Raw genomic sequence first — 27,441 nt, 5'->3', positions numbered from 1 at the left:
AATGACCTACACTAACTTGGTGCGTGAAATTATCTTTGACTGTTGAAGAATTCCCACGCTAAAATTCAATCCACATCCTTAGCCAGCTCAGCCGACACCATTGGCTCATATTTTGTGTCGGCTTCCTAGGATGGGCTTGAAATGCATTCGACTTCTTCACTGTGTCGTTGGCTGTCTCTAAAATTGCAAAAGAGTTTAATGTCGCCAACTCGGATGTTTCCTAGGTAGGTCTCTTCAATCCCTAGCATGACGCATAACGCGTTAAGCAATTTCTAAGGCTTTACGGTTACCATTATGCTTCGTTCTGTGGGAGCGCCTATAATTGGATCTCTGTCTGATTGATATGGTAGGAAGTAGCCCTTCGTGACCAACCTTAGTGCCCTTGTCATACTCGAACTTGGAACGGGGTTCACGCACTCTTTAAGCGAGTTTCTTGCTGTGAGAGCGCTGTTCAAAATCGCCATAGGTGGTATGTGCTCTTCCCTTCCCTCTATCCTCGTAATAACTAACATGCCCTAGGGATCTTCGGCCTAGCAGCATCTACCGCTCTTGAGGACCTCCCTTACGAAGCTCGCGGTATCCTTTCAGGGCTCTTTGAACAAGGATATGCAACAGGCTACCTCCTCGCTCCAATTTTCTACCGTGAAATCGTACCCACGACCACCCAAGGTTGGCGTAGCTTGTTCTGGTTTGGTGCTGGACCGCCAATCCTCATCATCGCATTCCTCCTGTGTCTACCTGAGACGAATCACTTCCTTGTCCAGCAAGCAGAGCGCGAGAGCCGCCACGCTCTTCTTCACAAATAGTAGACTGTGAATTCTACCAACGAAACTAGAAATGGGGATGGGGAAGTCGCAAAAAGAAACGGGCTTCAAGCATTCAGCCGCGAAGCATGGCTGACCGTCAAGCAAAATTAGGTCCTCCTCATCTACATGGTCATCGGCATGGCAGGCCTCAATTCTTGCTCCCACAGATCTCAGGACTTCTGTTCAACCTTCCTCAAAGACCAGGTTAGCAAATCTGCAACAAACACCACCATCATCACGGCCATAGGGTAGATCGGGGCGCTTATCGGTGGCACAACAATCGGCTTCATCAGCAGCGTGCCTGGAAGGCGACTAACGATGTGCATTGCGTATGTAATTGGGGGCTCGCTTGTCCCTGAATATGTCCTTCCGAGGAACTTGACACTGATTGCTCCGGTATTTTTTGAATAGATCTTCGTAGGGGGGTCTGGGATCCGATTCCAATCTATCTCATGGAACTCGTGCCTCCAGCCCTACGAACCCTCGTCGTCGGGCTCACATATCAACTCGGCAATCTTGCGTCTTCTACGTCGGCGGCTATTCAACCAACAATCGGTGAACGGTATCTGCTGCCCCCCAAAGCAAACCGTACAAAGAGATTTGATTATGGGAAAGTGATAGGGATTTCGTGGGCGCAGCTTGGGCATACATGCTGTTTTGTGGCTATTGTTGGGACCAGAAATGAGTCAAGACGAGAAGGAGGAGCAGACTCAGCAGAGGCTAGAAGGTTTGGCTTGGGAAGAAGAGAGACGCAGCGGAAGGAGTCTGGCAGAGATGGGGGCAGGCAGGGCAAGAGCGGGGCTAGGCTTAGGTGAGAAAGGTATATTGAAGAGGGAAAGCGTTCCAGAACTCAGATTTGAGGATCAGGAAGTTGATAAAGTGTAAGAGCGCCTAGAGACCAGCACGGCGAGTCCTTGGCCTTGTGGAACATATAAAGATCTTGAACGAGGAAGAACTGAAATAAGCAAACTGGCCATTGGCAGTGATGAGACATCGACTTCGTATGAGACGAACCAAGATACACTCCGCACCCTGCTCACCGCCTACCAGGTCCTCGCAGCTCTCACGTATGTGAATGACTCTCCGGAAGCTTCGAAATCCATACAAAGAACCCCCCAAGGCCACATAGAAAAACCAAGATGAGAAGCCAAACAGCCCACCCCCGGCTGGGCATGCTCTTCCTTCGTTTCGAGGCCTGTTGCAATCCTAGCGGGGTAAATCGGCGCACACTCGGCCAGGTGTGATATCGTCGGGCGATCTCGAGATCCCAAGCAGTGTGCTCACTAGACAACTGGTGGGCTTGGGAACGGGTGCGGACGTGATGAACCCTACTACTAGCCTGATAGCTCGGGGGTGGAGTGGCCGGAGAGTCGAGGCTATGTCGGCGGCCATTGTTGACGGAATTCGGGGGCGTGGGGCTATCTGCAATCCGGAAATTGGTGTTCCTGGCTTCTAGGCTGTTGCAAAATGCAGACGTAGCGCCATGGTCGCATGGTAGGTTGAAGTAATCGACAGGCAGGAAAGCGTGCTACGAATGATGAGAAAAATATAGATTGCCAGTCGGGCTAGTCGGAACTTACAACTTGATGCGCAGGACACGGTCCGTTCCTAATGCTACCGCAAGGGGGTGGAGGAGTCGGTGCACGACTTGCTGCCATCGTAATAGACCGCTAATGGACACTCCGCAGATAGAGATGAGCCTCAGTGCGAAGACTGTATGGCATGAAGAGGGAGAAGGCCAGGTAGTTGAAAAATATGTGTGGGGCGCGTGCTGGGCAAAGGTACATGATAGACAGGTACCGACTCGGGAGAACCATAGGAGGGGTGATAAACTAAGCTCATGTTGAGCAAGAATTACCTCAATAACGACCAAGAAGGGACAAGGGGCGACAGAAACATAAGAACGATGCAATTAGCGAAGTGAGCATAGCTATACATATGGATTTCGAGCTTTCTTATGTAGATATGTACCTAGAGGCGATGGATACTGGGAGGCCATACTTAGCCCGACTGGGGTCCTTTTTCCTAGGAAGATCTTGACGTAATCCTCCATGGACTAATCTGGTATACCAGAGGGCATAATGCAGCATTGTCATCCCGAATATGAGTCTTGAGGTTCTGGTGTTGCTGAGATGGCGTTGAAGTGTGACGAAGGGCAGAGAAGCGCCAAGAGATGTACACGTGAAAGATAGACCAATATGTGTGCACGGACCACCTGGGTCGGAATTAAGTGACGGCGGGAGTGCTGACTACTGCCTACGTGAAGGAAGCTCGACCATGACATTCACTGGACAAACGTAGAAGCTCATCGAAATCAAAGCAGCCTTAGTGTTCACCCTCACACCCGTCTCGCCACTTCCTATCCCTGCATTTCTTCCGGAAAGAACTTCCCGCCTAGCCTCACATCTCACATATCGACTAAGTGACGGCCTTCTCACTACCGCCATCGGCTCTGACTATTTAGCCCTAACTCTTCATGACTGGCACCTGTGAGGCGAGTGAATGAGGTCTAGAATCTCAAACTTTGTAGTTTTTTGGTGCGTCAACTCCGCCTCCTCCCCCCTCCCTCCTTATCGCTAAACTGTCGCTCACACCTGCCCAGCCCACGGCCATGTTCCAAACCTTTAGTGGAAACACGCGGCGACCGCGCCAGGTAAACCTCTCCGGCCGCAAGACGCATGCATTCGGAAATGTAGGCAGCGGAGCCGGGTCCCAGGCTGCCCTGGACCGCGCCCAACAGGAGCGAATACAGAGACAGCGCGAGCGAGACCAACAGAAGGCAGTTGGGACACTACAGAGGGTGTGGAGGGGACACTGCATCCGGCAGCAACTCGCATCGCAGCTGCGGGACGAGTGGGATGCTGTTGAAGGACCATCTACCCATCGAGCGTTCTCGCAGGAAGCCGTTCCATACAGCTCTGAGCAAGAGGCTTTAGCACAACTGCAACGACTCTTGAAGTTCACTCACATTCGCAATGTGGAGGACTTGCAAAGGATACGGCACTATGGATTCCGCCAGATCGAGACAGTCCGAACCGTGGGGATCGCATCAACGGGCCCGTGGCCGTTGGCATACCTTCGATTACAGAGGATAGTGTTGACAGTTATGGAGCGGCGGGGCAGGCTGGGGTTTTCGGAATGGAACCAGTACGAAAAGTTCGCAACCATCCTGCGCTTCCTCGCCGACCAGATTCCCGCAGAGACCTCCCAAAATGCCAAACAATACTACCGCACATTGGCTCAAGTGGTGGCCAGGCTATCTCCCGAGTGGGAACTGGCAAATGGAAATACCGACTTGGCCGACGTGCCAAAGGCCATTTCGGAAGCCGTCATCTCACCACTCACAAAAGTAACCGGATACACTTTGAATGCATATGAGGCATTCGGCTACATTTTCATGACACTTCCTATCCTGAGCGCAGAATCAAGCTCAGCTCTCACGCAAATGTTCCGGGACTCGCTTGCAGACTCGATCAACTACAAGCTGCTGGCGAATGCGTTGGCTACTTTATTCAAGAGCTCGGGCATCATCTCGCACTTGGAAATAGTGGAAACGATGAGTCGACTGCGACTTCTGGCTTGCTTCATTTTCTTCCACCGTTACGCTCACAATTTCCATACTCCAGCGGCCTACTCTGCACATAAAGATTTTGTAACAGTAGTGTCGCTTTTGCTAAACTCACTTCCAACCAACATCATCGAAGGCCAGAGTACGGACACTGATCGGCCGGAGGAACTGGATACCCCCCGAACAGCTGATGCCGTGAACGAATTCTTGAAGGACCAGATCTTGTCCCTCGTCAATCAAGAAGGAATTGGCAATCTCTTATCTGGCTCTTCTCGGTCATCCGAGCTCTCGGAAGAAGAGAAAATAGAGGAAGCCAGACAACTTGCCAATTACGCGTTGGCTCTTCTTCGATTTTTCCCCCGTAGAGGTGATGAAATTCGGATGTGGCTCTACATTGGCCCATCAGCTACACGTTCCGATGGGTCATCACAGAATCTGCCTGCCATCAAATACTTTTGGGAAGCTTCAAAACAATCTTCAGTCTTCAGCACAATTTTACGCGATTCTCGAGCAGCCATTGAGCTCCTTCGGCCGAAGACGGTGTCTCTCGATATTTCCTCCGCACAGAACGCCCCGCCTACAAGCTTAGTGCATCATGCCTTTTGGCAAGCTCCTAAACAGGATGCCGACCGAAATGCTGCTATTGCTGATGAGTGGAGAGTAATCCTTGTCTTCCTTGAGCTCTATACATTCGTCTTGAAAGTAATGGATGACGAAGAGTTCTTTTCTAGCGGTAGAGATCCGCTTTCGAACCAAGCCCGAGATAACGCGCTACCACTATCCGACGTCAAAGATTTAACAACTTTTCTTAAAAATCTCGGATTCACGTTGTACTTCAATGCTTCCGACATCAACGTCTCCGAAGAACGGGATGCCAGCAGCACGAGTCTTAGTTTCTTCAATCCTAAGATGCCTGAACCTCAGCCGCAAAAACAAACCACTGAGCCTTCTGTTGGAGGAGTCGCCGGCTTGAGCCTTGACTACGTCAAGGGTCTCGTTACAGGCCTGCTTCGCATGGTTTATGAGCGAGACTCGAGACGAAAGTTCTTGCCATCGGACCATTGGCTGATGACCTCTAGGTTCGACATGACTGGCTTTATCCCTGCCGTTGTTCAGGAAGAGGAGAGTAGGCACAAGATAGAAGAGGAGGACGCGGAGGACGTTGATGAAGAAGAAGAAGAGTTCGACGATACGCCCCAGCTGATAGGTACTAGCCGAACCCAGCATCAGAGACGTCTTGAGAGACTTCAACGACAGCAACGCAAGGCTTCAAGAAGGAGGTATCTGCAAGCAGTAGCACCGCGCTTAGAGATTCTCCAGAACATGCCGTTCTTCATTCCATTCACGACCCGTGTACAGATTTTCCGCGAATTTGTGAACCTAGACATGACTAAACGAAGAGGCAGCGCAGATCCCGAGGCATGGAGATGGAACGTTATGCACCGTCCTGATGCTCCCCAAACGTTCGAGAAACATTCGGCAAAGATTCGACGAGAACACGAATTCGAAGACGCTTTTCAGCAGTTCTATCCGTTGGGACAGGGATTGAAGGAGCCAATCCAAATCACTTTTGTGGACCAATTTGATACAGTAGAAGCTGGTATTGATGGAGGGGGTGTTACGAAGGAATTTCTTACGAGCGTTACAAATAGAGCCTTCATGCCCACCAACTACATCGACATGTTCGTTGAGAACGATCAGCACCTTCTCTACCCCAACCCAGCCGCCATGGAGGAGCACAAAGAGGCCTTGAAGCAGGCAGGATTGAGGGAGAATTCAGCGGAATTTCGGCTCCAAGTTAGAGAGCTCCTACAGCGCTATGAGTTCCTCGGTCGTATTATTGGCAAGTGCCTTTACGAAGGTATTCTGGCTGATATCAACTTTGCTCCCTTCTTCCTTCGAAAGTGGGCACTTACAGGTGGCACTGGTTCGGCACCTAAGGAAACTGGATATCGTCCCACCCTAAACGATCTTCGCGACCTGGATGAAGCTTTGTATCAAGGCCTGCATCAATTGAAGACCTATACTGGTGATGTCGAAGACTTTTCCCTCAATTTCACCGTCACAGATACCATCACCACAGACTTCACCACCAATCCACCAACAACAAGAGCAGTTACCAAGGAATTACAACCTGGTGGCTCTAACATCCCCGTGACCAACGCGAATCGCTTAGTCTACATAAGTTTCATGGCACGCCACCGCCTCCAAAACCAACCTCTTTTCCAGACGACTGCGTTTCTAAAAGGCCTAAGTTCCATGATCCAGCCCAGTTGGTTGAGCATGTTCAACCAATCCGAGCTCCAAACCCTGATTGGTGGTACCTCAAGTTCTATTGATGTCGAAGATCTCCGCCGCAACACCATCTATGGCGGGACTTATGTCATTGGTGACGACGGGCTCGAGCATCCTACCATCCAACTTTTCTGGAAGATTATGAAGAAACTGTCAGATGGGGAAAGGAGAGCGGTGCTCAAATTCGTAACGAGTACTCCAAGAGCGCCTTTGCTAGGGTTTGGGACCCTAAATCCAAGGTTCAGTATCAGAGATGCAGGGAGTGACCAGGAGAGACTGCCAAGTACGAGTACCTGCGTTAACCTGTTGAAGTTGCCCATGTACAAGGATGAACGAGTCTTCAAGGAGAAGTTGCTGTACTCAGTCTTCTCGGGGGCTGGATTTGATCTGAGTTGAGCAGCTGATGAAGGAACGGAGGGAGAGGGTTAGGGGATGTCTTGTGATGGCATTGGATACGGATGATTATCACACAGAGTATGAGTTCTTGTGCGAGATGGATACGTGTAGAATAGATTTGATCATGGCATTATGGTTAGTCTGCGATTATGATAGGTAGGGGTCTATATTGGCATTGGCCAGATGACGCTTGAGACATGTCCACAGCGGTTTCTAGGTTTTGGTCACCTCGTGCATCATATTTTCTCGAATGGAATCAATGAGGTCCCCTAGGGGTTTCCAAAACCCAACCACGTCCCACATAACGCAATTTCAGCCAAATTAAGTGAATTACCGCAGGCACTGGCGCTGGGCCTCTCCTGCAGGATGTGGTCAAAATAGTAGGTTGGTCTTGGTTGGAGTTGTGAAAGAGAATGCCAAAATAGAAAAAGGTGGAAAGGGTTTGTCAGAAGTTTAAGAAGGATTTTAAAAGATCCCGAGGGATCTAGGGGCGGTAAATTCAATTGCACATATGCTAAGACGGTAGGAGCACGAAAATAATCAAAGATGACAACACTTTCTTCACTGTTTTCTAAGCACAAAGGGGGCCGAATTCTACACTGGGCAGCCGAATATTTGAGGGTTCAAAACCTCGCACTTGGATGTCCCTTTTTTTTTTAACGCTCTTATTGAATTGCGCACTACGCTTTCTTCTTATGCTCTTTCCGCATTAACCCTTGTGAGTCATTTCTACTTTAGGACTCAGATATGGAAAGTCTGCAAAATGCAGATACGATCGATCCTCGATTCCGCTTCGAACGGCCGCAGAACGCAAGCACGACACAGAAGAGAACATCCTCAACGCCGAAGTTCGCAATCTTCCTTGTGATTCTGTCATCAATTTGCATAGTCGCCGTAACACTAGTTGTCTTTGTTTCCCACAACCGCATCGCCAGCACGTGGTTACCCTCGGCGCAGGCCATCCAACCCACTGTTCTCTTCGCATTGTGTACCGGCGTCTTTAATGCTTCCCAGGCGTACATTCTGACGGCCGGGGTTACCGTCGTATGGTGGCGGAGTGCGCTGCATGGTACGACGCTCAGAAATCTGCACTATATATGGAATAAGGGGGAGTGGAAGAGCGTGGATGGGCTCGTTAGTGCGCTCTCAGCAAGCAGCCAAACTAGATGGGTGATGGCTGTGACTTGTATCGTGGCTATTGCAAGTATTGCGGATGGTCCTCTGCTGCAGCGGGCGACCAAGCCAGTGCTTGCCGATTTCACCGTCAAGTATGCTGGAAATGCATCCTTAGTAAGCTCCATTGACGACGGCTGGACTGGAGGTGTCGATCACACGGCTCCTGGAAGGGTCGCCGCCTCCAACGATCTAGACAAGGCGTTACAAGATTGGTACCTAAACAACACAATTTCCACTAACAGCACCTGTCCCGGGACCTGTCTAGGTCGCATCTTCGGCGCCGGATTAGCGGTGAATTGCTCTTCGACAGAGTCGTATTTAGATCTAAATGCGACTGAAAATGGAAATACAACGCTCTTCCGAATCAACTTTACGCGCACCGCAGATGCCCTAGGTTCACCAATGTTGGATATGCAGCTACAGTACGTGGAACAAATTGACAATCCATGTAACGCAACCTTTGCCGTCGAAACCTGCAGCATCCGCACTGCCATCGTAGGGTATGACGTTGTCCAACAAGAGGACGTCATAAACCTTGACGCGGCTTTCTTTCCCGAAGTTGTCTCTCTCCACCCTTCTGCCAACGATGCTATCACTGCTGAGGATAAGATTTCCGCTGGCCCGCTCGCAGGGGTGGAATACATGGGTTATTACTATTTGCAATCCAATGCAACATGGAATCGTTACCCCGACAATACATCAGGCTTGGAGTATGATTATGGCATACTAGCCAAACAATTCGCGGATAATTATGCAGGCTATGATTGTGGGTACTCGTGGTTTAATGCGACAGACTATGTGCTGCGGTCTATGCACGAGTTTATGTTTCGTGCGGCATATTCTTTAACAGATGGTACGTACGCACGATCTCCGAGTTTAGCCACCCGTCTTCCAAGTCTGGAGAGCGAGGAATTTCCCTTTCAGAACTTTTCTATAAGCTAAACACTGGAACAGAGACTCTTCCCATTCAAAATGCAACCTGGACGCGCGAATTCTCGGCAGTAACATTTCAGTCTCGATTCAACTACTTCTGGGGCGCATTCTCATGCATGCTGCTTGCGTTGTGCTGTTCAGCATCCTTACTATGGGGCTATCAAGATCTGGATCGTGAGGTTAGTCTTAGCCCGTTGGAGACGGGGTCGGCGCTCGCGCATGTCATTAAGAAAGGAGATACTGAGGAGCCAGATATGGAGGTTGGAAAGGTGCTAGAAATATTAGGAGACACGAAAGTGGTTCGACGGCATAAGCGTCACAGAAGGGAACAGGGGAACATGAAGAGGAGGAGTGAAAGTAAGAGTCCAGTGTATGTGCATGTTTGATTTCATCATCTTTTCTTGCTCAAAGTATTTGGAGTGTTGAATGGACTTCCTCGTACGGTCAGGCGCGGGGTGAGCGGGCCTTGCGTACAGTTCCTTAAGTGCACTTTCGTACGGTCCATGGATATTGGGGGGGTTATTAGTTGTTCATTCTTGTTCTATCTCGGCCTCAGGTGGGAGAGATTATGTATTAGTGCTTGCTTGTATCTATCTGCTTGAGATAATTACCCTAGAGGCTCCACGTCAATACAGCACTCTTCCACTCCATCACCATAGAGCTTACGCATATATTTGAGCCAATCAAATTTCATAATGGTCTTATGGCGCTTGTTCTAGGATACGTCAAGAATAACCTAGTCATTTCCCCCCACAGGACAAATTCCATGAGTCGTCTGCTCAGCATGGAGACTTGTGGACCCATGCAAACTTACGATAGAACATGACAAAATCCTCTCTGATCTGCAACAGGACTTAGTATCCTCTTAATATCCACTTCAATCTCAACAAGCAGTTTCAGTGATCAAATCTACACTTGTCATGTTCCCTGCTGTGTCATAGCATACTTTACCTAACAAGTCGATCACTCTCAAGCAATATTCTTAAGCGCCCCATATTGGATTATCTGGCATATTTACCCTCCTCGCATCTCCTTGTCCCCACTCCACAACCACCTACCACCATGTATTCCAACATGCGGTATGCTAAGAAATTCCCCGGACAGGGACAACGTCCAGCTCACAAGGTGTTCTGGGATAGGAAAATATGAAAAGTGCCAAAGTCTAAGTAGTGGTTGATTAATCGAAATTTGACATTTTTTCTTGACTTCAATCCTACGTTTTAGCTCCTTCTTTATTACGTGGGCTGGGAGGACGACCTATTGTCTTTTTAGCTGGAAGCCTACAGCTGGAGAAGCCGCTTAGGTTGTGTGAATTTCCAGGTAAACTCTGGTGCAATATCTCATTACTAGGGAGTAAGACCTAACTCAGAACTAGGTGAATCAACTGTCAGTGTCCGTGGCTTCTCGCCCTCCTCATCGGGTTGTTCCACTACAATTCGCTTCAACCTGCACTTCAATATGTGTTCTCCATTACCTGTCCCCTGTTCGACCCTCCGACTCACAATCCTCACTCTCTCTATCGCGCCCTCATCAAGGGTTAAGTTAAAGATAGTACTAACTTGGGTTGGAGAAAGTCTAGGTTTTAAGCCATCATTCTTCCTGCTTGGCGGACTTTGCGCTGACCCTTCTGGTGCTGTATGCCACGTCGTAGTACAACCGGTTGTAGTCACCAAACACAGTACCCCCAATCTCACCCCGAGCTACCCTCTCTTGTAGGAACTCCTGGTTTTCTTGTCAAGCTCGGTCTCCCTAAGTAACGTTGACAGGATCTTGGCCTTCTCCAGCCCTGGATTTTGCTTTTCCGGCCATTCTGCGGAGCTTATTGGCAGCACAAGTTCGTTGGAGGGCGTGGGTTTGGACAAAACTATGTGAAGAGAAAGAAACTAGTGGCAGTGAAGCCCCTGGATTGTGCACTACATAATGCCATTCTCTCGTCAACGCACCGGTACTAGAATTCCAGCATCACACATCGCGGGGAAGCATGGGGAATTGTGGAGATCTACTTTGGGCTAAATTGACAGGATGTTGCAAGGGTGATATTTGACATATTTCGCATCCTATTCGTGTCCTTTGATTTAGCAAGCAATCAGCGCACTCAAGACATGTCTATATGCCATGATATGTGCTAATATATTGTCCGCTTAAGATTTACTCTATTAAATCTACTAATAATCCTGTTAGAGCTATGGAGGGCGTAAAGGGAATGCTAATTTCTGGTTTGAAACATATTATTTTCATTTTCTAACTTTAGTGTAGCGTTGAGGTCGACCACCATTACCGCTCCTGGAGAGAACGACTTGGTCTCTTAAACAGCTTCAGTCCATTCTCCGCCAGCACTTCGGTTACATTGCGGGCTTCTGAGAAGGGTCTTTCTGGGAGTAGAGTCAGTTTAACTCGTGGAGAATCTTAATTCGAGCTGGTGGCGCGTGAATATAAACGAGGCCTTCTTGGAGGCACCTAGCATCAAACACATCTTGTACTGATTCAAGATGCGATGCAACTATACAGTCGAATATATCCTACCTGCTAACACAGCCCTTACCGTGTTATTTTCACAGTAACCACGCATCCTCCTTTCGTAGGCTTGACAGCTCTAACTCCGACCTATCTTTCGTAATCCCCTCATCACATTCGCCGCCATCGCCTCCTTCTAATTTGTCTATCTGACTCCCTTAACTGCCCCTCCATCTCTACTTGTTGCACAGCATTCGCACTTCGTAAACCTCTATAGAAACCAGGCTGAACTCCGAAGCCGGAGGTAGTGCTTGGTGTACCGCTCGCAGTGCTGGCGAAAGGTTCGTAGGGGAAAGTAGTCCTAGTAGGGAAGGTTGACTGATATTGAAATTCACCCAAGGATGCGGTAGGCGAGAAGCGAGCTATCATCTCGGTCGGTGATAGGAGCGAAACCTGATAGCCAAACAGAACTAGTGGAGGGACAACTGGTTGCGGGAACAAAAGTAGAAAACACTTGGGACATCTGTTCCAGTTGGAAACCCATATGGCGAGGCATTCCTGGCAGAATATGTGGGCGCAGGGGATGACCTTGAAGGTAGCGAATGGATCTCGCATCAGGAGTCGGCAAATATGACAGATAGGTGTCCGCGTGGGGATGTAAGAAGGAATGGTGACTCCGTTGTTAACGAGGTCGGTCTGGGAGGCCCAGCAGGGTGATTCGTGGGTTTGGCTGGAGGTCATTCCCAGAATGTGGTGAGATTGAGGAAGCAGGCCGTATTTGCGGGGTGAGTGTTGTCCCGAGGGGTATTGAAGCCAGTCTAGCGAATAGAGTTAATAGACAATATGTTGCGCTTTTGGCGTGGCAATAAGAAGTAAAGCAGAGAGTAGAATATCGACCCCGAAGCTAGAGAAGAATGAATGGTCCTGACCTCGTCTGACAATCGATATGGTAGTGAATGAAGTCATATGCTATATAGCAGTCTGTCGGGAAGAATTTTTGAGTGATTTGTGTCATGCGGGAGGATAATGGGAAGTGCTCTAGAAGGCTAAGTACTCTATCTGGAAGCTGCTAAGACACCCGAAGACTTGGTGAGGAAAGAAGCGGACTATCAAACGAAAAAAAAAGCAAGTGGAAACGGACATGGAAGTCATGCAACAACTTAGATGCATCGTAGTGTTGCTAAGGCGTATCCAATCCCGCAAACTGTTTAAACCAACTTATGAACGCTTATGAACGCAGCCGAAAGGATCCGTCAGGATGAGCTTATCACCAGCTCACCAATTGCTTACATCGGTCAAATCCACCCCTGAGCTGCCTTTCTGGCTTTAGAACCTTGCCTTGCAGCACTGTATACCGAATGATGTTTTCACAATCTTCAGGCCGCACTCTTGCAAGCCAGATACACTGCGCCGCCTCTCCGTTTCCTTCCTCCTCCTGCACTTTATTCACATCGAGGACAACCTGGTCGCCTTTGTCATCCTCCACCTTTAGTTTGTCCAAGGTCTGTTGAATGCCGTCTACTTGGCCGTTTGCCTCTTTTGACTTCGTCACTGCGGAAGCTTTACGATATATCATAAGATTTGCGGAAAATTTGTGGCCACCGACGTGGCTTATGAAGTATATTCCAACACCACCAGGCCGCTCATCATGTAGGTCACGATATAGGCCGAGTGGTCGCAGGACGCGTTCAAACTCGCGGCGGAGGAGAGGCGCTGATTGACCACAGCGGGCGTCGCGCGTCTTCTGGCTACAGAGGAGGATGAGGTATTTGTGAGGACATGGCCGAGCTCTGAGAGGCGATATGGAGGATATTGTTGGCACAATGGTGGTTGTCGTTGTGGGGGCGGGGTCCGCAGACGAGGATTCTGAGGTAGGCAAAGAGGGTGGAAGCGAAGACTCAGCAGACTCAGCAGAGGTTTGGGGAAGAGGCGAGGTATTTGTCGGGCCAGTATTTATGAAGTCCGAGATGAGTTGGGGGGTGTTCGCAGGGGTGACGTGGTCGATGAATTGGAATGAAGGGAGGAGGAGGACGGTGGTGCTGTGGTCTGAGTAGTCGGGGATGGGAATGTTGGAGGCTGAGAGCATTAGGCGCTACAGGGCTGTTAGTATGGCGTAAACATATATATGTATATATATATATATATATATATACATTTCCGCATATATACATGTACGCATATATGCACATATATACACAGACACGTATATACATATATACATATACAAGTTGCATGGTGTAGACTCACGCCATTACTCGGCTTCACCTTGCTAGTATCCACGGCCTCCATAATGCTGCCCTTCTCGTCGGCAACATCGCGCACCCAATCCGACTTCCCAGTGGCGACAATGAGGTGAGTGCTCCAGCCCTTGACATGACCGTACAGCTTCTCGTTCTCGTCAATGGTGAATTTACTGGGATATTTGACCGAGCACGACGCGCAGTCGTGTAGGCAGTCGTCTCCATCTATGGCGGGGTCTGTGGTGGGGAACAGCGCATCGGTGGTTGGTGCTTTGGTGAATGTACCGGGTTTCTTAGCCGTAGGCACAGAGAAAGACGACGACGTTGGAGAGAGCTTGTAGTATAGGTTCTTTATGGTAGACGACATCTTGTAGGCCGCGAAGGGCTTGTAAGTGGAATCCGACGGCGTCATCGTCGCTCCAACTTTTTATAATCTGATTAGATCGCCAAGCGATAGGCGGAATTAGAGTGATAGCCCCGGATACCGATCTAAACCCAGTCGGCAGTTTGACACGGATGTGCAGTGTGAACCTGTACACGAAGGGAGTGAGGAAACGGCAGTGGCAGAGACTTTACATGATGAATGCAGGCACTGTGTCGCGGGCTTGAGTGGTATTTCAAAAGAGCCTTGCTCCGAATCGAGTTGCACGGGACCTCGGACATTGCTGAAATCCGAGCGCATTCCCCCGAGTCTTGCAGCCATCTTCCCTTTCTTGCCATCCACATCCACTACCCTCATTGGCGCACTGCCTTTCATGGCTGCCTTCCCGGGACGACGTCTTTGTACGAAGCTCCAAACTCTGACTTGCGCAGGCCTACGTCAGCTCCCCAAACAACGCGTAACCGCCTGATTCTGGACCAATGGCTAGTGAAAGGCTCAACAAGCGGCTGAAGATGCTGAACGGAGCTCCATTGACCACAAATCTCGACTGGCATGAGATTGCATTGACTACGGAGCTAGTTCCTGCTGTCGCGGGCTTCCTGAACAAGACTGTGACAGCAGCTAAGCGAAATGAGTCCTCGTCAGATGTCAAGTGGCGACACATAACAAGTTCGCCCACACGTCTTAGGTCTGGATGGTCTCAGCCCTACCTTCCACAGGGCGGCATCTGCTTCACCGAACCTAGCTTCTCCTTCTCGGCTCCCAATCCGGGACAGTCGTTAGAAGGAGATGCAGAAAACTCGACTTTTTTGGAAACGACGAATAGCTTTAATTCCACTTACACAGAAGTCGATGCCTTCCTCCGGCATTCTCTTGTTTTTCATGATACCCTTTTATCGTCTCAACTCACGGATCCTCTCGCCGTCGACCAACCCATTTCCTCATCTTCTTTTCTCACCTCTTCATTCGGTACCACAGCGACAGGGACGAGTAGCCCATCAAGACAAGAGAGTTCCAACATCACCCTGTCGATACCACATGCATTGACAATAACATCCCTCTCTTCTCTTCCATCGCCAGAATACCTCAGGTCAATACATCCCCAAACCCCAACGCCGAATCTTCTGTCCGTCCTGACCTCCATGGCTCCTCCTCGCGACATCCTAGTCCGGAGGGGTAACTATCCAATGAAGCTCCAAGAGATCACTGTGGCAGACGAAACCGATTCGGAATTTACAATCTCATTCTGGCTCCGCCCTTGTAAGGCCGCTGGTGGAAGTGAAGAGGATCCTCAAAGGGATCTACGGGATCTACTTGGGAGCCTCAAAGTCGGCGACATTCTCCTCTTACGCAATATCGCGCTCAACATATTCCGAAACAATGTGTATGGTCAATCTCTTAACCCTACCATTTCTCGGGCGAGAACAATGATCGAGGTACTGAAGAAAGCCGACGGAAGGCCTTTGGCTCCCGATTTACCTCCCACACTTAAAGAAAAGTTTGAGAAAGTTAAGAAATGGGCTAGTACCCATGTTGTGCCCGACTATTCGAACGAACGAAAAAGGAAAAGGCTAGAGATTACTTCGAAGAGTTCTGTCAGAGAAGATGAAAGTCTTCCACCAGATACTATGGAAGCATGATAAATCTCTAATTCAAGTCACAAGATTGAACGCTATTGACATAATCCCGGAGTCTCGCAAGCAATATAGGGAAAGTGAAACCTAGGTGGTTTTCTGTGCTCTGCGTCAAGATATTATAGGGTCAAATGACTATTTTTATGCTTGTCATTTGCTTGACTGTAGCGGACGTTTCTGGAGGATGCAATCAAGTTTACGATTACCATTAGAATGAAAGGGTGGGCGAGTGGTGGACTTGTTTCATCCACCTACCCCTCCAACAAATGTCCTGTTCCAGCCCCACAAATGACCATCAATCACTGCATCCTATCGGGGCCTTATCAGCACGTGGCGGTAGGAGATTGCAGCTCACCCATCAATCCCGCCATCAGTGTAGGGGTCCTTTAGTTCGTCTCTGGGATAACTCGAGCTGCGGTAACTATGCTACAACTAGTTCTCTTCTCATGCTCACCTAGACCTTTATGTCAAGGGAAGTATAGGATTCATAGAACATCAAGCAAGTGCTTTCTATTAAAGGCTTTCGGGTATTATCCAATCTTGGTCGGAGATTTCAGTGAGTTTCAATCTGAATGACAGAGGTTGAAACATCTCTCACCAGCCAGAATGTGACCCGTGCCCGCCTTGTTCCCCAATGCTCACTTCTTCGACTCAGCTCTCGACTCAGATTCTTTCTTTGACTGAGGCTCTGTAAAAATCACTCCGTTTTACACAGGTCAGCTCCCAGTATCCTCGACACCCCGCCGAGGCATTCGGACGCTAGACTAAGCCTTTAATTTCTCACGGTACATTCGTTACAACTCAGCCACCAGACCCTAAGGCGGGGGACCTAAATCTCCATGGCGGGGTAGCATCACCATTACCGAGGGTCCAACACGGATCATTGGGTCCAGGAAGTCGTCTACTCTCCGTTGTCATTTGCTTCAGGGTGTGAGCAGCCTCTCTATTCGACCACGAGTCAATGCTTGCGGACCCAACAATCTAATCTGACATGAATCCGCATCCATGAGCAAATCCGAAAGACTCAGCCTCCCTGGTAAGGACATAATCAGCCCAGGAACCCGCGTTCAAAAGAACTCTCATCTTGCTCATTTTCCTCATGTGGCCCTGTATTAAGAAACGAATTTGAAACACTGAATCTTATTGGTCCCTCGGTATGTCTTTCCCTCTTTAAGGCTCAATCTAGATGAAGACACCATACATGTTTCGAATCCGGCAAGCAAGGATTGGCATAGAAACAATCCTTCCCACAGCCTACTTTCGTAACCAACCATTAATTCCGCTTTGCAGCCTTGGCCAGCTCGGAGTCGACACCTAATAGTTCGCCCGTGTCCTCATCCTTTTGCTTTATTCTTGTATTTCATTGATGTACTTCTAACGGGTTGAGCCCCAACTTCTTGTCATGTCGGTGTCGTCTTGGCTTGCCTTGTCTTTCGTTAAGTCTTCATGAACGTCACTCCTTCTTCTTTTGGAGAAGATTACATTCGCTTTATAAAATTTTTTTTTTGGAAAATCTTTCATTCAGCACCCTACATTCATTACTGTTGCACGTACAAATGAGGTCCTTTCCATCACCGCTGGGCGTAGCCGCTTTCATTTCACTGTGTTGGGGCTCACATGGAGTTTCCATCGGTGGCGGCCCCAGCTGCGGAGTTGCAAATCAATCTAGTAGTTTTTTCTCTGTCGTAGGGGTACAGGGAACTGGGGTGCATCCACGGCTAGAGTTGCGCGAACTTGAAAAGGACCCGGAAACATGGAATCTCTTCATTCAGGCAATGTCGAGATTCCAGAACATGGACCAGAAGGACAAGTTATCATACTTTCAGCTGGCTGGTATGAGTTTCCATCTAGATATCACTCGCTTAGCTCTCACTAATTCTGGTAGGTATCCACGGCGCTCCTTTTGTTGAATGGGATGGCGCAAAAGGTAACGGATCTTACGGATATTGCCCTCACTCGAGCAACCTGTTTGGAACATGGCACCGACCGTATCTTGCTGCGTACGAACAGATTCTTCACGAACGAGCCGTAGAGATCGCGAATGAGTTTCCCAGGGGTGAGAGGGAAAAGTACCAGCAATCAGCTGCCAAGCTTCGTTTGCCTTACTGGGACTGGGCGATCACTCCTGATTCGGATGGCTGCATGCCTACTAGTCTTCGGCATTCAACGGCCAATGTGACCTTTCCTAATGGTACTACAGGCGAGATCCCTAATCCCCTTTATGAATATATCTTTCACCCTCTCAGCCCAGGCGACTTCCCTCTTGTAAGTTCAACCGCCATTGTTTAGCGTAATATACTTTGCAACATAACATGATCGATGGTGCCAAGATATACCAGAAGCGGGGTTGCTGACGTCTTTCTAGGATGGATTAGAGTTCAATGTCTGGAAGACTACGATTAGATACCCGGCAGATGGATATGCCGCAAATGCAACTAGTCGAAACGATGATGCAAACACTCGTATCGAGGCCCAGCAACCAAGTAACCGCGATATGCTTTATAAATTACTCACCATATACCAGCCATTCAATGAGTGGAGCAACAAGGGCAATGGCGGTAAAATTGGTAACCTTGAAACCTTGCATGATGGCATCCATAACTCATTCGGCCTTGGACACATGGGCATTGTTGAGGTTTCAGCGTTTGATCCAATTTTCTGGTTTCATCATTGGTAAACCAAATGCACTCCTTTAGTTGTCTTGGACTAATCTTGAAAACAGCAATGTGGATCGCATCATGGCAATTTACCAGTACCGCTACCCAGACACCTACGTCGAACCCAGCTATCAGAGCAAAGCCACCTTCGCAATAGCCAAGAATAGCTCACAGGACACTGCGTCACCTCTGGCACCTTTCCATATGAATGCAAAGGGCGATATGTGGACTTCAAGTACCGTAATCAGCACCGATTCCTTTGGATACACTTACCCGGAACTCGTCGGTAATCCGTCCAATAGCTCGCTAACGGCGACAATCAATCGCCTCTACAAGCCGCAGACTCAAGGGCTGAACAATAACAACACGCTCACTACTCTCCGAAAGCGGAACGACACCGCCGACGCTATCGACTGGATGGCTGAGATTAACATGCCGTCTGATATAAAAGCGACATACTCAGTCCGCGCGTTCCTGGGGGACTTCGACACTGAAAATGCAAAGAATTGGCCAACCGACCCGAATTACGTTGGCCAGGTTGCATCCTTAGCAAGTCCGAGGATGGAGTCTGATGTCATTGTGACTGCAAACATCGTCCTCACGGATAAGCTAGCCGCAAAATATAAGGATGGGGAGTTGAAGAGCTTGGAGAAGGAGCATGTGATGGAGTATTTGAACGAGCATTTCCATTGGAGGATTCAGAAAGCGGTAGGAACTCTAGTCTAGCCCTATATTCCTTAGGAAGACCGCTAACTTTAATGCGAACAGGATCTGTGCGAGATTCATAAAAACAACACCCCGGCTGGCCTCAATGTCACGGTTTTGTCGGTACCCGTGCATCTTCCTCACTCGGAATTTGAGGTCCCGACTTGGATTGGCGATTTTGAGTACCACCCTGATATTATGGGCGATTGAGGAATCCTCCCTCGCCTCAGTTTTCTTGATGTCTCGAGGATTGTATTGCACCTTCTTTTCGTATATACTTTCCCTGTTTTAGCCTTTGGTTTTCAGACTTCGTTGTACATATCCGCCTTGAGGGCCTGGACTCCCTCTATTCTATGCATTGATTGGCGTCATTAGGTTTGGAACTTTGGACCTTTGGAATTTCTTGGGGCGTTGTTGGGAGTTGGGTTGATTACAACGAATGATGTATACGAGAAATTTGACTCATGCTGGTCATGTACGCACATGTTGAAATACAATCAAGGAGGATAGAACTGTAAAACAATCTCGCTAAGCAGCAAGCAGAAATTTGCTCTACCTAGGTATGGGTTGGCAATTGTTGCGACATCACGCCTCGCCTTTTATTCCCCCATCCATTCCAAGCACCTCTCATCTTTGTCTAATTCCCTTCTGTACCATCACCTGCAATCCCATCTCTCTCTAACCTTAATCTTCGCCCATCATACTCTCCTTACTTAAAGCTACTTGCTCCGCTCAGCGTCCCCGCAAACCCAAACCCCCTCTCTTCTTCTATACCCCTCTCGCTCTTTAACAATCCAACCTCCCTCTTCCTCGCCTTCCAGCTCTCCATACCCACAACAAACGCCACCACCACAGCCGCCGACAGCATCCACTCCCATGTAATAGGTTTTTGCTTAAACTCTTTATCATTAAATCCCGGGATATAGATCCACGGAAGCACGATCAAAGATCAGCAACATCAATCCCGCGCACACAGCCGCCCCTGCCTAAAATACGAGTTCGCGGGCGGTGGGAGGTGTCTATTGCATTCGGTTCTGAGATTATCGTTTCCGTGGCCGTAGACAATGATAACGGAAGTCAGAAGGGTTAGTGTGCCCACTAGGAGTCCATATACGATCGTGCTGGTGATGAATTGCGGCGTGAAAACCCCATGTTTGATGGTGCATGGTGTTGTATTCTTATTCTTAGGCCCCGAGCCGGAAGGTAGGGGGGGCCAGACGTGATCATTTTGATCTAGAGGATTTTTTTTTTGGGGGGGGAGAGGGAAGACGGAATAGTTGGCGTTATCGCAGAAGTCCAGTCCGAAGATTGGAGGACGACTTCGCCGACATTGCTAGTTAGGAGCTAGGTCAATTATTAGCACTAAGACCACACGATGGGATGAAGAGGATGAGAGACTTGAATGAAGGACGAATTTTTGGATATTGTCAAACATGCACCGACCCTTCTTCAATAAGTTTGATAACCGAAGAGAAGTTATCATCCCTAAGCACGATATCAGGCGCTCCCTTTGCAACATCAAATCCCGCCATTCTCATATGCCAAAATTGGCTGCTTGTAATAGCAGACCATCATTGACGACATCCCCAATCATTGCAACACATGCCTTGCGTCAATGAAGGGCAGCGATCATCCTCATCTTTGTTTCCGGTGCACATCTGACGGTAATAAGGGGAAGTTCGGGCATAGCGTCGATTTCCTCATCAGTCATGCCATCAAACTCTGCAGCAGTTTTGACGAGTGAATCAGCGATGCAAATGGAAAAGCTGGTAAAGTCTCGTGGAACACTACCGACTTACTTTCCGATGGTTGTAGGGGTGCCAGGGGAGTCAATAGTCAGCATATGGACTTTGATACTAGCGTTTGTGCATTCTAGGTCACGTTAGAATTTCAAATGTAGATGTTGGCCGAAAGGAAGCTCGCCTCCCACAGCGTCCTTCGTTTCTAACCTTGGTGGATCATAGAGACCTGTATGACCAACCTTTTCGCGGGCTGCAAGTCTCCGTGCTTTCTTGCGAGATAGTTATCGATTTGGCTTCCTGCCCCGCTTTGAATCTTGCATTGATTTTGCGATCCTCCCAATTTCGGTGTACGTGCCCGTAAAGATGCAAATAGCGCGAACGCGGCCTTTGGTGATGGTCGAGGAAGAATGTGCTATATCAATGCGATCACTGACACTACTGTCTAGCTCGGAGCGACCGGAGAAGCCTGCATCGAGAGTTTTGGCAGCGGGAATAGCTGTTCAAGTCAATAAATGAAAGATCCAATGCATGTACTTAACGAACTGACCTCCTGCCAAGATCTTCTCATCACATTCCAAATTCATTGACTCGAAGATCCTTCATTAGATCGGGACTTTGTCGTCCCTCTTGACAATAACCACATCTCCGGGCACGATTTCCACAGAAGGAATCACCCTAACACCCCCATTGCGGAGAACTGTGGCTGTTGGCGATGAAAGTGCGCGGAGAGAGCCCACTTTCTTCTCAGCCTGGAATTCTTGGACGAAGCTAACAATGGCATTGTCGATAACCACGGTAGTAATGACGCTACCTTCAATATAATTAGATACGTCGAAGGACAGGGCGAGGGGGAGCGGAAGGACCTATGTTACGAGATAAGCATGTGTTTTCATCTACCCTAATTGACTAGAGCGAAACATTGGCAACTTACCAAAATCATAGCACTGTTGACTTGCTGGAATAGTATTGCATATCAACGTACTCCCACCTTGCCACCCAACCTGATCTCACTATATCTTGATCGATATCCATTAATCTGCGTAGGACACAACCCCTATTCAACGTTAAGCCCAAAGTAAGAGACGAATTCTTAAACGGCAAGTTGAAAGGGACGGTTCTCATATTGTTGGGACTTCTTACCCTCGCTCATGTTGGAACGAATGGACGAAGAGGAAAATAGTACACCGCTAAAGGAGGTGAGAAGGTTCAATTGATGAGAGTGAATAGTGGCAATGAGGCACAAGCGAACTACTTGAAGTAGGGATCTGAGGGAGGAATATGGTAATTCTGGGCGTCACAGGAGGACACACACATATATATATATATATGTAGTCCATGGAATCGCGAACGTATCTCCCAGGAAGACTTCCACTGGGAACATGACTTCATGGCGCTGGAGGACGAGATTGTGACGAAGCCTTGGCGTGAATACCAAGGGTACAAACGGCATTGGCAGGAGAATTGTGGGGGATATTGTCGCTTGGAGACTAAAAATGCTCATCTAAATTCACAAGCGCAAATGCGCACCTATGGAGTGGGTTGGCTGATGACGCGTAATGAGAATCTAGAACAATGGACGCAAATGGGAGCTCGGGAGCAATGAAGCCTGGAGTGCTGAAGATGGTGGAATGATGTCCGGGTTCGCTCCTCCGCTGATTCGGCCGGATAGACTTGGCGTGGTCATGTGTCCGAACCAATCGGTCGTCGATGCCAAGACCGCGCAACCCAAGCCTGTCGTTTTCCATCCCGCCCATCCCCGCTCTTCCTCAGAAGCTTGGAAAGAGCGTCGATGTGCGCTACAATGGAGAGAAGGGCAATTTTGTATCATGGGACGAGACTTGGCGCACCAGCATGCTCATATTCTCTGCAGGCGAAGGCCGTAATATGCTGTAAGTTGACCTTTAGTGCACTCTGCCTTTGCCTTGGTGCTAAGATGAGGTGATTCCACTCAGCCCGCAGCTTCCTTCACTTTGCCTGGCTCCGGGGGTTCGTCGATGAACGTGGGGGGCACTGCTTCGTCCATCATGAAGCCTGGCACTCCTTGTGACTCCCCAATACCCTCAAATTCCACCTCATTTCCAAGCGCCTCGAGCTCTGCATCGAGTTCCTCTTCATCGACCTCCTCTGGCACATCGTAGCTGCGACTAATGCTCTCCTGGATGTCGTTTCCCATGTCCATGAGGTCTGCCATCTCGTCCTGGAGCTTCTCAATCTTGTCGATATTAATCTTGCCGTACTGCTTCCGCAGCTCCTTGGTGGTTGTCTCCATGGCGCCAACTGTAGTCATAGTGTTTCTCAGGTTGTCCTGCATCATGCCTGCCTGCTCCATGTTCCATGACTGCTGCTGGAGCTGGTCACGCTGGGACTCGTACATCTTCCGCTGCTGAAGGACTTTGAGGGCTTTTTGCTTGATGGCTGTCTTGCCGGGGCCATCTCGCATCTTTCCTAGGCGCTGTTGGTATGCCGACAGCTCGGCGTTGAGTTTGGCGAGCTTAACATCGAGGCTTTCGATCCTTGTTTCGACCTATGCTAGCTCAGCACTCACCAGAGTGTCCAGGGGAGGGAGTGAGGTACATTCGATATGGCGCCGCCCAGGGTGGGCTTAGGCGCAGTGCTTTTCGCTCCAAACAGGCGATTCATGGCTGCTGTGGGTGGTGCAGATGGGTGGTGTCGAGTCGGCTGGTGGGGGAGATTCAGGCAGTTGGCTCCAAGCTTAGGCGACTCTTCCCGGGGTTCATTAGAGCCGGTCACGTGCAGCAAAGTTCGACCCTGAAACCTGCTTCGAAAAGTCGTGCAGCTGGCGAAAAACACCCCAGAGGTGGTCAGAAGTTTAGGTTTACTCTCCCGTGATGACGCGACATGGGGCAATCTTGAAATGTTGGTCCGTTGCCCGCCTTCAACTCTTCGGCGCCTCGTGCACGGTCGAGCTTGGGCCGGTGTGCTGTCACCGCTCTCGCAATCTGATATCGACACAACCCACAACCCACAACCCCCTCCACTCTCTCTTCTCCGCACTAAAGCCACTCCTTGTACTGACGTTTAAGCGACGTTCCGTGTATGGACTCACTTCCTGCAGCTTCGTTTCGTCAGCACGCACCGTCGCGGTGCTTTTTCTACTAGGTACCTCGTCCCACCGCACCCATCCACTGCACCTCGCAGCTGTTGTCCCAAGCTTCTTCTCGCCCTGTCCCATTCACAACCTCGACTGACGACATAATTAAAATGCAGACTGCTTAAAACTCCACCCCTCCCCTGATGAGACGGCTCCTCCGAGAATCTTCCCTTTCGCGTGACCTCCGCCCTACTGCGGCCGCCCTCGAGGCGTACCCTTCTCGTCCCTCCTTAATACCGGCTTGGTAATCGCACAACCCACAGCTCCATCATGTTCTGGCGTTTCGGGGGGTATGCGCAACTCTCTTCGCTAGACAGCATTCTCGACAAGCCCGACGTGACGGTCGAGGAGCTGTTGGACGAGTCGGACCTCATCCAGGAACTCAAGCAGCAGAACTCGAAGCTGATCGAGTATTTGCGAGACGAAAATGTCCTCGAGCGTCTCCTGCGCTACGTCATTGCCCCGCAAGCCGCTCCATCCCCAGATGAAGACGCTAGCACTGAAAGTGGGGGCAAACCCGGTGCTTCGCGAGAGGGCTTCTTTGGAAAAGTAAAGGGGAAAGCCCGGTCGGCATCCATCACAAAGTCAGATCCTGGCGATGGAGAGGAGAGCAAGGAAGAGAAGCAGCGCATGAAGTACGCGTATGTTGCGTGCGAAATCCTCTCGTCCGAGGTCTGGTCAATATCCGAAGCTGTACTGGAAAACCAAGATAGTTTGCGGAGCTTCTGGAACTACATCAAGCAGCCTCCGCCGCTAGACCCTGTGCAGGCGGGATACTTCACCAAGGTCAACGAATCCCTGCTGGACCGGAAGATGGAGGAGATGTTGGAGTTCTTCAAGTCGATTGACAACGTTGTCCCAGACATGTTGCAGCATGTAGACTGCCCGATGATCATGGATCTTCTCTTGAAGATTATCAGCCTCGAGAAAAGCGAGGGAGGGCAGGGTATCGTTGACGTAAGTTTCAATGAACTCTTGTATAGACCTACGTGCTCACGAGATTTCACGCGACAGTGGCTGCAGTCTCAAAATCTCGTTCCTCAGCTTCTATCGTATCTGTCGCCAGATCAGAGCTCATCCACTCAGACCTCGGCAGGCGACTTCCTCAAGGCCATCATAACCATATCTGCCAACGCTACGACCCAGGATCAGTCCGTCATTGGCCCCAATGAGCTTACCCGCCAGCTAGTGTCTGAGCCGTGCATTAAGACGCTCATTTCAGATATGCTCAAAGGCGGGAACCCCTTGACAGTAGGCGTCGGCATCATCATTGAAGTAATCCGAAAGAATAACTCAGACTACGACTTGGAGAATCAGATTGGGCCGATGCCGAAGAACTCAGATCCCATTTATTTGGGGACTTTACTCCGGCAATTCGCCAGGCACATCCCGCAATTTATGGAGCTCGTGCACAACCCCAATCAGACCGTCGTGAACAAGGATGGATCCACGGCTACGAGGAAACGGGAACTCAGGACCGCTTTTGGTGAGAAGATCGAACCCCTTGGCTTCGACCGCTTCAAGACGTGCGAACTCATGGCTGAGTTGTTACACTGTAGCAACATGGCCCTACTCAATGAAAGAGGAAGTGAAGCAGAAGTCAAGCGGAGGGATGTTGAGCGAGAGCGCCTGAAAGCAGAAGGCAAGCTCACATCACAGACAAATGTCAACGCAGGCGACTTCTCGACAAGTGTCGACAGCCACGGCTTTCATCATGCCCGAGCACCTTCAAGCGAATCACCTGAAGAGATTAAACGTCTCGAGGTGCAAAATAACTGTGAGGATGATTTCGAAAAGGTCGCTGCGTCAGAGGCACTTTCGGAAGAATCTCGAATTAATGTATCTGAGAAGGAAGGGGCGATGGAGCCTTCAGAGCGATCGCCAAAGAATGCTCCTACAGACATTGCATCTGGGAAAGGAGATCCTGGAGATGGCGAGTTCGTTGATGAACCTCTTTCTCCTGTCAAAGATGAGCCTTCTCCGTCAGCCACCACTAACGCTGCTGGAGTGAAAGCTGCTGTTGATGCTGAATCACCTACTTCAGCAGGCTTGTCAGCTAAAGTCGGTGGTCTTGATTTGGACAACGATACCGTCATGGGTAGTAGCCACGACGAACCTGAGCAGAAGTCGGAAGGGAATTCGGAGCCAGGCGAGCGTCCGTCGCTTTTGACGCAACAACTGAACAAGAGTTCAGAAAATGTGGTATTGGACCCACCCGAAGGTTTATCTCCTCATCCAGATGATAAACCGGCGCCATTATTCGCGAGCAAGCAGCAGAGCACGAACTCTTCCGACGATTCCAAGGTTGACACCTCACGTTTTACTGCAGCACCTGAGAGTGAGGGCTCCGAGGTCACCCCGATTGACGAGGCCAGCAGCACGCGGTCAGTTCTTTTCGGCGCACTCGAAGGGCAGTATGCACCGCAGTATGAAGTCGACATAGATGGGACTCCTGTTGTGGGTGACCTACTGAAAATGATGTTTGTGGAGAACAAGGTTGTCCCAACCATCCTTGTAAGTAGATCTAATTGCAGGTTGTATAGGCTCTATTCCACACAAGGCTAACATTCTTTAACAAGGACTTCTTCTTCCGCTTTCCGTGGAACAATTTCTTGCACAATGTCGTGTACGATGTCGTGCAACAAGTCTTCAATGGCCAGATGGATCGAGGGTTCAATCGCAGTCTCGCGATCGATCTCTTTGAGACTGGGCGTATCACCGAGCGGATCATTGAAGGTCAACAGGCGAGCGACAAGGCGCAAGCAGAGACGTATATGCGGCTCGGCTACATGGGCCATCTCACCCTAATAGCAGAAGAGGTGCTCAAATTCACCGAGCGACATCCGGCGGAGCTTCTGTCACAATCTGTGCTTGGCAAGGTGATGAGTCAAGCATGGATAGATTACGTTGAACAAACATTGGCGGAGACTCGGGAACGTGATAACGCGATCCTGGGCGGCGTTCGTCCTGACATGAGTGTAGGACCCCGACAAGCAGTTCTCAACGCCGTCAATGCGGCTTCTGGATTCGGCAACGACGGATCATCATCCATCTCTAATGCCCTGTCCGGCAATGGCTCCATTGGCCTAGACAGTATGGAGCTTACGAACAACGACAATCCAAGCGGTGGCTACACTTTTGGTGGCGCAACATTGCTGAGCGGGTTCACCAACTCGAGTGACGAGGAGGACGAAGAAATGGACGAAGGCGACGGCGACCGGGAACGGCACACGCCCGTGAGCGATTCGGAACAAGTGGGTGAACTCTCATTTGAAGACGTTGAGATGGAATACCGATAATTACCCTTGCGCGCTTGGTGCGTTTCCTTTCCCGACTTTTTC

The 27,441-nt window shown here is 49.6% G+C and overlaps 13 protein-coding genes across 13 annotated transcripts; 6 read left to right on the top strand and 7 right to left on the bottom strand.

Annotated features, from left to right (window-relative positions):
* Position 1: 1 nt before the first annotated feature.
* Positions 2–806, top strand: BDR25DRAFT_313754 (MFS general substrate transporter; the record flags this gene model as incomplete). The annotated part of the gene is made up of 4 exons (XM_033691401.1): positions 2–19; positions 193–224; positions 378–469; positions 520–806. The coding sequence occupies 4 exons, from the start codon at positions 2–4 to the stop codon at positions 804–806; spliced, it is 429 nt and encodes a 142-aa protein (XP_033548736.1).
* A 1,027-nt stretch (positions 807–1,833) lies between these two features.
* BDR25DRAFT_303259 (uncharacterized protein) lies at positions 1,834–2,615 on the bottom strand. The gene is made up of 2 exons (XM_033689972.1): positions 2,387–2,615; positions 1,834–2,334 (listed from the first exon to the last, which is right to left on the bottom strand). The coding sequence occupies exons 1-2, from the start codon at positions 2,462–2,464 to the stop codon at positions 1,870–1,872; spliced, it is 543 nt and encodes a 180-aa protein (XP_033548735.1). The 5' UTR covers positions 2,465–2,615; the 3' UTR covers positions 1,834–1,869.
* Positions 2,616–3,081: 466 nt separating this feature from the next.
* Positions 3,082–7,300, top strand: BDR25DRAFT_342485 (uncharacterized protein). Its single transcript, XM_033693729.1, has 2 exons — positions 3,082–3,343; positions 3,409–7,300. The coding sequence occupies exon 2, from the start codon at positions 3,418–3,420 to the stop codon at positions 7,063–7,065; it is 3,648 nt and encodes a 1,215-aa protein (XP_033548734.1). The 5' UTR covers positions 3,082–3,343; positions 3,409–3,417; the 3' UTR covers positions 7,066–7,300.
* A 605-nt stretch (positions 7,301–7,905) lies between these two features.
* BDR25DRAFT_164376 (uncharacterized protein) lies at positions 7,906–9,090 on the top strand (the record flags this gene model as incomplete). The annotated part of the gene is made up of 1 exon (XM_033684077.1): positions 7,906–9,090. A coding segment is annotated over one exon (1,185 nt), but the record flags the coding sequence as incomplete, so codon positions are not given.
* A 1,261-nt stretch (positions 9,091–10,351) lies between these two features.
* BDR25DRAFT_354386 (uncharacterized protein) lies at positions 10,352–11,291 on the bottom strand (the record flags this gene model as incomplete). The annotated part of the gene is made up of 8 exons (XM_033695302.1): positions 10,352–10,379; positions 10,459–10,513; positions 10,547–10,648; positions 10,677–10,690; positions 10,787–10,896; positions 10,939–11,104; positions 11,141–11,231; positions 11,270–11,291. 8 exons carry the CDS (start codon positions 11,289–11,291, stop codon positions 10,352–10,354), a joined length of 588 nt encoding a protein of 195 aa, XP_033548732.1.
* Positions 11,292–12,611: 1,320 nt separating this feature from the next.
* BDR25DRAFT_260491 (uncharacterized protein) lies at positions 12,612–14,437 on the bottom strand. The gene is made up of 2 exons (XM_033686655.1): positions 13,876–14,437; positions 12,612–13,720 (listed from the first exon to the last, which is right to left on the bottom strand). Exons 1-2 carry the CDS (start codon positions 14,278–14,280, stop codon positions 12,896–12,898), a joined length of 1,230 nt encoding a protein of 409 aa, XP_033548731.1. The 5' UTR covers positions 14,281–14,437; the 3' UTR covers positions 12,612–12,895.
* A 163-nt stretch (positions 14,438–14,600) lies between these two features.
* Positions 14,601–16,168, top strand: BDR25DRAFT_260490 (uncharacterized protein). The gene has a single exon (XM_033686654.1). It carries the CDS (start codon positions 14,730–14,732, stop codon positions 15,888–15,890), a length of 1,161 nt encoding a protein of 386 aa, XP_033548730.1. The 5' UTR covers positions 14,601–14,729; the 3' UTR covers positions 15,891–16,168.
* Positions 16,169–17,440: 1,272 nt separating this feature from the next.
* BDR25DRAFT_260487 (Di-copper centre-containing protein) lies at positions 17,441–19,450 on the top strand (the record flags this gene model as incomplete). The annotated part of the gene is made up of 5 exons (XM_033686653.1): positions 17,441–17,723; positions 17,770–18,149; positions 18,250–18,557; positions 18,607–19,249; positions 19,310–19,450. Coding segments are annotated over 5 exons (1,755 nt in total), but the record flags the coding sequence as incomplete, so codon positions are not given.
* A 1,408-nt stretch (positions 19,451–20,858) lies between these two features.
* BDR25DRAFT_222156 (uncharacterized protein) lies at positions 20,859–21,041 on the bottom strand (the record flags this gene model as incomplete). The annotated part of the gene is made up of 1 exon (XM_033685058.1): positions 20,859–21,041. A coding segment is annotated over one exon (183 nt), but the record flags the coding sequence as incomplete, so codon positions are not given.
* Positions 21,042–21,081: 40 nt separating this feature from the next.
* BDR25DRAFT_367783 (uncharacterized protein) lies at positions 21,082–21,851 on the bottom strand. The gene is made up of 3 exons (XM_033697020.1): positions 21,536–21,851; positions 21,228–21,484; positions 21,082–21,118 (listed from the first exon to the last, which is right to left on the bottom strand). The coding sequence occupies exons 1-2, from the start codon at positions 21,570–21,572 to the stop codon at positions 21,270–21,272; spliced, it is 252 nt and encodes an 83-aa protein (XP_033548727.1). The 5' UTR covers positions 21,573–21,851; the 3' UTR covers positions 21,082–21,118; positions 21,228–21,269.
* On the bottom strand, positions 21,541–22,110 carry BDR25DRAFT_367780 (uncharacterized protein; the record flags this gene model as incomplete). The annotated part of the gene is made up of 3 exons (XM_033697019.1): positions 21,541–21,851; positions 21,920–21,943; positions 22,000–22,110. 3 exons carry the CDS (start codon positions 22,108–22,110, stop codon positions 21,591–21,593), a joined length of 396 nt encoding a protein of 131 aa, XP_033548726.1. The 3' UTR covers positions 21,541–21,590.
* Positions 22,111–22,487: 377 nt separating this feature from the next.
* On the bottom strand, positions 22,488–23,663 carry BDR25DRAFT_260482 (charged multivesicular body protein-like protein 5). The gene is made up of 2 exons (XM_033686652.1): positions 23,563–23,663; positions 22,488–23,512 (listed from the first exon to the last, which is right to left on the bottom strand). The coding sequence occupies exons 1-2, from the start codon at positions 23,626–23,628 to the stop codon at positions 22,937–22,939; spliced, it is 642 nt and encodes a 213-aa protein (XP_033548725.1). The 5' UTR covers positions 23,629–23,663; the 3' UTR covers positions 22,488–22,936.
* Positions 23,664–24,370: 707 nt separating this feature from the next.
* Positions 24,371–27,399, top strand: BDR25DRAFT_222255 (extragenic suppressor of kinetochore protein 1; the record flags this gene model as incomplete). Its single annotated transcript, XM_033685060.1, has 3 exons — positions 24,371–25,057; positions 25,115–26,614; positions 26,680–27,399. The coding sequence occupies 3 exons, from the start codon at positions 24,371–24,373 to the stop codon at positions 27,397–27,399; spliced, it is 2,907 nt and encodes a 968-aa protein (XP_033548724.1).
* Between the last annotated feature and the right edge of the window lie 42 nt (positions 27,400–27,441).

Source organism: Lindgomyces ingoldianus (genome assembly GCF_010093535.1).
Source record: "Lindgomyces ingoldianus strain ATCC 200398 unplaced genomic scaffold BDR25scaffold_13, whole genome shotgun sequence".
Lineage (NCBI taxonomy): Eukaryota > Fungi > Ascomycota > Dothideomycetes > Pleosporales > Lindgomycetaceae > Lindgomyces > Lindgomyces ingoldianus.
Note: the sequence above shows the minus strand (reverse complement) of the source record. Positions and strands in the feature narration are given on the sequence as shown.

What these genes read in the sequence shown, in the direction of transcription:
- BDR25DRAFT_303259 (XM_033689972.1), bottom strand. Translation starts at nt 2,464, where the DNA reads ATGGCAGCAAGTCGTGCACCGACTCCTCCACCCCCTTGCGGTAGCATT. An exon ending in CGTGTCCTGCGCATCAAGTT is followed by an intron (nt 2,335 to 2,386) that starts GTAAGTTCCGAC and finishes CATCATTCGTAG; the next exon opens with CACGCTTTCCTGCCTGTCGA.
- BDR25DRAFT_342485 (XM_033693729.1), top strand. Translation starts at nt 3,418, where the DNA reads ATGTTCCAAACCTTTAGTGGAAACACGCGGCGACCGCGCCAGGTAAAC.
- BDR25DRAFT_260491 (XM_033686655.1), bottom strand. Translation starts at nt 14,280, where the DNA reads ATGACGCCGTCGGATTCCACTTACAAGCCCTTCGCGGCCTACAAGATG. An exon ending in AGGTGAAGCCGAGTAATGGC is followed by an intron (nt 13,721 to 13,875) that starts GTGAGTCTACAC and finishes ACAGCCCTGTAG; the next exon opens with CGCCTAATGCTCTCAGCCTC.
- BDR25DRAFT_260490 (XM_033686654.1), top strand. Translation starts at nt 14,730, where the DNA reads ATGGCTAGTGAAAGGCTCAACAAGCGGCTGAAGATGCTGAACGGAGCT.
- BDR25DRAFT_367783 (XM_033697020.1), bottom strand. Translation starts at nt 21,572, where the DNA reads ATGAATTTGGAATGTGATGAGAAGATCTTGGCAGGAG. An exon ending in TGAGAAGATCTTGGCAGGAG is followed by an intron (nt 21,485 to 21,535) that starts GTCAGTTCGTTA and finishes TGACTTGAACAG; the next exon opens with CTATTCCCGCTGCCAAAACT.
- BDR25DRAFT_260482 (XM_033686652.1), bottom strand. Translation starts at nt 23,628, where the DNA reads ATGAATCGCCTGTTTGGAGCGAAAAGCACTGCGCCTAAGCCCACCCTG. An exon ending in TGGGCGGCGCCATATCGAAT is followed by an intron (nt 23,513 to 23,562) that starts GTACCTCACTCC and finishes GAGCTAGCATAG; the next exon opens with GTCGAAACAAGGATCGAAAG.